Here is a 6,848-nt window from a genome sequence, read left to right as displayed (position 1 = left end):
AACACATCCGAAATCCGTCAACTGGTCCAAGATAAAAATAAGTTTTAGAAATCTTCCGGTAAAATTTGGCTAGCGTCATTTAATAGAAATGTTGACGGACGGACGGACAGTCGTGCGGAAAACAAGTACAATATAGTCGCTCTTTTGAGCTTAAATTATAATTTTTTACATTTGATTATTTTCTATGACAACAACGATATATATGAAGTAAAAAAAACTATGAAATGAATTGTTAGGCTACATAGACAAGTGATATAAACCGTGACTATCTTAAACAAAATATGCAACATGAAAACGTTTATTCTCTTATCTTTCTTACTGTAAAACATGCTACATAAAAATGTCATTTATTCTCTTATCTGTTAAAGGTTTTTCAACAACAAGACAAACAAAAGCTAATACGACGAGTTCAGTAACAGCACCACCACCACCAACAACAACAACAACGACAACAACATCACCACCAGTCAGTACAACAACAACAACACAACAGTCAGTCTCAACAATTTTTTCTACGGCAAAAACTATAAATCAAACATGTGATAAGGTGAATTTAACTTCAATAACATTACCAACATTAACAACAGACAATACGCATGCATCCTCACCATCTTATTCAGCAGTAACAAATTCGAAACATGAGACCACAGACAAGACGCATGCATCCTCACCATCTTATTCAGCAGTAACGAATTCGAAACACGAGACCACAGACAATACGCATGCATCCTCACCATCTTATTCAGCAGTAACGAATTCGAAACACGAGACCACAGACAAGACGCATGCATCCTCACCATCTTATTCAGCAGTAACGAATTCGAAACACGAGACCACAGACAAGACGCATGCATCCTCACCATCTTATTCAGCAGTAACGAATTCGAAACACGAGACCACAGACAAGACGCATGCATCCTCACCATCTTATTCAGCAGTAACGAATTCGAAACACGAGACCACAGACAAGACGCATGCATCCTCACCATCTTATTCAGCAGTAACGAATTCGAAACACGAGACCACAGACAAGACGCATGCATCCTCACCATCTTATTCAGCAGTAACGAATTCGAAACACGAGACCACAGGCAAGACGCATGCATCCTCACCATCTTATTCAGCAGCAACAACGGAAAGATCAAGATCGAACAAACTATCCGGTTTGTATAAATTTATTTTTACAAAATACTTATCCAATTTCTACAGTTCACCTATTTCCGAAGCATGGTATTCTAGTCAGTCTCTTTTTATAAGTATGTTAAAACTTTATGCAAATTTTAATATTATACACTTAACAAATCTTCTACCGCAACCTTTGATTTTTTGCCAACATCATTTTAATTGAGTGATCAATATTTAAGAAAAGTTTATTTACTTAATTCGAATACGATTTATTTCTCCATCTCATGTTACATTCTGGTCTTAATATGACCGAAAATATACCGTGCGCAGAACAAAAACCATCAATTAAAAAATCAGTTAAAATAGACTTGAGTTCCACAAAAATAGACATCAGGGTCTAACGACAGATAAAGAATGTGAGTGTAGAACACCCCACCCCTATCCGAACCCCAGCCCCCTCTCTGCTAAATTTGACCGCTGTGGTCACTACCCCCACCTGTTTGATATTGTTAAAAGATACGACAATTTTGAGATGATAATTATTTATTTGTATACGGAATAAACTGATCGCCTTTTGGATATAATTGGATAACAATCGAAAATCTTTAGTATTGAAATTCTGAAAGTACATGAACGGAAATAAAATACTCATTTTTAAAGTCGACTTTTAATGATATATTCATGTAAGGTAATTGCGATCGGTTGTAAGTTCTGTCAGATCATATTATGAAATGTTCATAAAAACATAAGCTTTAAATTGATGGATATTATCATTTTTCCATTTTTTAACCTTAATTTGTCCAAATGAAAGCCAGTATAGCTGGAAAATAGTTTATTGAATCCCTAATCATCAGTTGTAAAGCGCATTCGTCAAAGTTGTTTATTTTGAGTGTCGAAGTTTTTCATTTTAAGCAAGGTAGTTGTGGATTTGCAAATGAAATAATTACATATATCTTTCTTTGTCCTGTACTAGTAATTTATCAAAATACAGACTCATATTGACCAGATTGATTGCAATATGATATAACTTTAATCTAGTCATGTCTTTGGTCCTACCACGAAATATTACTTCCGTTACTACAGAAAGGAGCAGAGTATAAACAAGTAAAATTTTGATGCAGAACATCAAGTCGTCGGAGAACTGAATTTATTTTGCATAACACGGAGTGCAACGCGAGTTACTTGTGCTGCTACTGTTATAAATCTTTTTTTGCTAGTTTAACAATGAAAGGCTGAAAACGTTGCATCCTTGATGAAAGTTAGCCCAAAACCCTCTTACCATCTCGATCTTTTTTCTTTCTTTACAAAACACACGCTAAGCTTCGTTCCCATGCGCCCAGCATCCTATCGATTAAAAACGGAAATCTACGACGGCATATTATATTTTTCACATTTTCAAACAATAAATGCAATAAAAATTCTTATAACCGAAACATTTCAACAATCAAAAGGCCCATAGTTTGACAATAAAGTAAACAAAACATCACCCTTGTAGCGGGAAATTTCCTGCCGAAGTTTTCTGGCATATATGACGATGTTACTATAACGTTTTAGTGTCATATACTGGCATCCACACGGACAGACACGCACAAATCCCGTCGGTGAAAAGCTAGCTCATCACCAAAGGTGATTTATTGCGCATATATACTGTCATTTTACTCCAATGACAATTGACAGGTTTACAAATTTGCATATTAATGGAATTACTTCCCTTTATGCATTAAGTAATCGTTACATTATATACAGACCTACAAGGCCACCAATAAATTTCGTTTAATTGAAAATACATAAAGTTTAACCATGTATTAACAATGTTTGAAACTTTTGTTTTGTTCAAATTAAATAGTGATCCAATTTCGTAGTCACCTTTGTTCTGACGCAATTTCATTAAAGTTACAAACAGCCGATCGCATGGCTTTAGTTTGCATTTCTTATTAAGGTGGTCAACTGCAGGTCCTATGTATGAAACATCATAAAGTGCTCGTAATCGTCAAAACCAGTGTAATATTTCATAGCAGTTGGATTCTTTCTAAAGTCTACTGGCAGTTCACATTGAATGGCAACATTTATTGTTGCGGGGCTCAAAACTTCCTCTATTATTGTTTCACTGGACACTTCTACTTCTATCTGAACATCCGGTATTTTCAATGAATCCGGATTTTGGTGTGAACATTCTGCAAATTATTTGGTACATATAACGCATAAAGGCCTGACTATATATTCTTAAGGAACGAGTGCGGGAGCCATCTGGTCTAGTCGCGTAATTTATCAGTTGTGGTAGCCACAACGGTCTAATCTAAAGCAGTTTTTTTTTTATTTAAATTTCATTTTGGTTGTATTTTTGACATTTTGGTAGACAAAAATGGGAGAGAAGGTTGTATGTGGTGAAGTAAAAGTCAATTTTAGTATGTTTAGTATGACTAATACTACTATGTCACAGCAGTGTGATTTTGATGCGAGTAAGCAAATGTGACAACAGAAATCTCTTTCAGAAGATATCTGACCCCTACTTTTGTCTTCATTTTATATCAGCTTTATTATAATTCTTAAAAAATGAGGTAGGATTTGTTCTCTGAAATGGATCTATAGCTAAGTATGGCAGATCTGTGAAAATTGTCAGTTTTATATAGAATATATAGGTATACTATTTAAGCGTGTGTGACCAAAATACGTTATATGTGTCCAAAAGGTATCCTACTAAAACTGATTATAAATGATATATCTATGTTGTCAAAATCTTTAACTGTGGATCTTTTCGAACAAATGGTTTCTTTTGCACTTTATCTCAGTTTCTGAGATAGATCGACCAAGTCATAACCTACGTCGAATATGTTCTGAGTTCACCTAGCTCGGCATACGGCTGACATATGGCCGGCAAGAAAAAAAAATCACCCCGCCTTTTGAACAATCGAAATCTTCGGCGCAAGTCTGCCATAGGAAGAACAAGTGGTAGGCTGGTGCTCCTATGCCAATAGCCAAATGTATAAAATCATGATTATATTGTTACTGGAAATCGTACGGCCAACATATTGAACTCGTTGCCTACATGTTGATCAAGTGGTGACAAAAGTTAATGAAATGTTAACGATTTTGCCCATTGGCTTACTTGGATTTCTCTTTCATTTCAGAATCATTACTTTGTCAGTGCGTAATTTTGTGTGTGGTTGCTGTCACTACCCGATTTTGGAATCTTAAAGTGTGCTGAACAGTGCATTCATGGAATTTCCGGAAGCCATTACGCCATTGAAACAGATTTGTATGAAGTATACACTTAACAAATCTTCTAAAGCAACATTCGGCCAATATCTTTTAAATTACTTAATCAACACTTCTGGAATTTATACACATTTTTAAAGATTAATTGTTAATAATATGTCAAGCCCCATGTGGTTCTGGGACGATCTGTGTATGAAAAGAATTGGAACCACTGCCTTACCCTTGCATGATTGTAAGAGGCGACTAATTGGGTCTTAACACTTGGTTTTGCTGTAACTCTGTGATTCCAGCAGGTATGTAAATTTTGATTCCATACCTCATGTTTTTATTTCGATGTAAATGAGATGTGGAACCAAAATTTATAGTCCTGTTTGGCGCCATATAACCTATACTGTGTTGGTGCGCCGTAAAACCCAAATAAATAAATAAATAAATAATATGTCAAAGTTTAACCCTTACCCTGCTGAATTTCTATAATGAACTTATCAATCTTTCAGTTTGGACAGTACCATTAACTGGAGTGTTTACCAAAAAGATACCGACTGAATAGCGAACAGTGCAGATCTTGATCAGACTGCACGGATGTGCAGGCTGATCATGATCTGCACTGGTTGCAAAGACAGAACCAATCGTGTCCAGCATGCTAAGGGTTAAGGAAAATGGAATGATGCAGTTACATAATTTTATTTATCTTAATATCTCTACATTTTGAAAAAGTTGCAACATACGAAATAATAAAAAGCATTGCATTTATTTAGGTGAATCACTCATATATCTTTTATGGTAAATTATACAGAAAACGAATTTCACTTCGTTTAAGAACGTCCATCTTATAACCAGTACAGACTACAGAAATGTATATATTCCAAGATTGTTTAGAACATGCACAAGTATGTCTAATGCATTGCATTGCTTAATTTAGATCAAGAAGTGTTTTGCATTAAATGTTTCAAAAATAAGCAATGTATATTGTTGATGTATACATAGAGAATATTTGTTTATTTCAGTGTAAGATCGAAATATATTTCACCATTTTACTTAAAAGCGTCAATAATTGTAGGTTATTAGATTTGTATCGAGAAATATGCACGTGTTCCATTGAAACTTAACAGAGTTTTAAAATGGGTATGTAATAAATATCGATAACTGACTCCGTTAAAAGGTGATCACTCCCAAGTTCCTTAATTGCAGATATAAATGTATGAAGTTGTAAATAGATTTAGTATGACATGAAGTATAATGTTTTGTAAAATTGTGACAGTCATGTTACGTTTAATGTTCTGATGATGAGATGTATAAAACATTTGTCTGTTCTGTTTTGTTCTGCTTCTTACCGCACCTGAGCACTAAGTGCTCGGGATGAACTATTGTGATCATTAACCGTCAGTCGTCCATCCGTCTGTCGATACTTTTCTTCCGATGACATTACATCTGAAACTGCTGGTCAGAAAATTGCACCAAACGTGGTCAACAGCACCTCTATATCATGTTTAAAAATTTAATGACTTCTTCTAATGAACCGTTTGATGGATCTTCATCAAACTAGGTCCGTAGCGTCATTATGAAGTCTTCTACCAAGTTTTTCTTTTCAAATGGGGGCGCTTAGTCCATTTCAGAGGCCGTTAATTAGAGCTAAAGCAAGAAATAACTTTAAAACACTTCTATTTATGAACCGATTGATGGATCTTCATCAGACTTGATATGTACCGTCATTATAAGGTCCTCTCCCAATTTTGTTCGGATGATGACACTTGACTCCTTTTAGGGACAAGCAGTGGTAAAAATAGAAATACCTTTAAACAGCTGGTTTAATCTTCAGACTTGATTGTAGCATCATTGTTTCTCTCCCTTTATTCAAATGGGGGAGCGTGGTCCCTTTTAAGGGCCACTAGAGCTACAGACAGAAATACCATTAACCACAACTTCTTCTCATGAACCGTTTGGTGGATCTTTATCATTGGCATGTGGCATAATCATAAGGTCCTTTCCCATTTGTTCAAATGGGACATCTTGTCCCTTTCAAGGGACGTTAGAGTTAAAACTGGAAATATCTTTAAACTTCTTCTCATAAACCGCTAGATGAATCTTCATCCGACTTAAGCTGAACTGTCTCATTATTTTGTAATTTACTATCATGAATATTGACAGTTCTATTACACCCAAAATTGTCTGTTATATTTATGCTTAATTAAATTCATATTCGTATTTAGTACAATTTTGAATTCGATTTTGATTTATCTGTAAAATCACCTGGCTTTTTCATAATCCGTTATCGTAGAAACTCGCATGCTATGTCGTTAAATCACTTAAACATTGGAAAAGTAACAGCATTTAGACTTAATTGGTCCCCGATATAACCAAGATGATTTGCACTGGTTAGTCATCAAGGCAAGAATTAACTTTAAGATTCTAACTTATATGTACAACTGTTCTGTTGGAAATGCCCCTCAATACCTGACTGATCTTTTGTCTAGTAAAGTCCAAAAACGCACACTGCAATCTTTCAG

General features: G+C 35.1%; 1 protein-coding gene across 1 annotated transcript; it reads left to right on the top strand.

Annotated features, from left to right (window-relative positions):
* The first annotated feature begins 340 nt into the window (after window positions 1–340).
* Window positions 341–5,641, top strand: LOC128555872 (uncharacterized). The gene is made up of 2 exons (XM_053539652.1): window positions 341–1,163; window positions 4,254–5,641. The coding sequence occupies exons 1-2, from the start codon at window positions 341–343 to the stop codon at window positions 4,328–4,330; spliced, it is 900 nt and encodes a 299-aa protein (XP_053395627.1). The 3' UTR covers window positions 4,331–5,641.
* The last annotated feature ends 1,207 nt before the right edge of the window (window positions 5,642–6,848 follow it).

Source organism: Mercenaria mercenaria, chromosome 3 (assembly GCF_021730395.1).
Source record: "Mercenaria mercenaria strain notata chromosome 3, MADL_Memer_1, whole genome shotgun sequence".
Lineage (NCBI taxonomy): Eukaryota > Metazoa > Mollusca > Bivalvia > Venerida > Veneridae > Mercenaria > Mercenaria mercenaria.
Note: the sequence above shows the minus strand (reverse complement) of the source record. Positions and strands in the feature narration are given on the sequence as shown.

Excerpts from the sequence above, each read along its gene's own strand:
- LOC128555872 (XM_053539652.1), top strand. The coding sequence starts at position 341 with ATGTCATTTATTCTCTTATCTGTTAAAGGTTTTTCAACAACAAGACAA. Across the intron at positions 1,164-4,253 it reads AAGATCGAACAAACTATCCG|AATCATTACTTTGTCAGTGC; the intron begins GTTTGTATAAAT and ends CTTTCATTTCAG.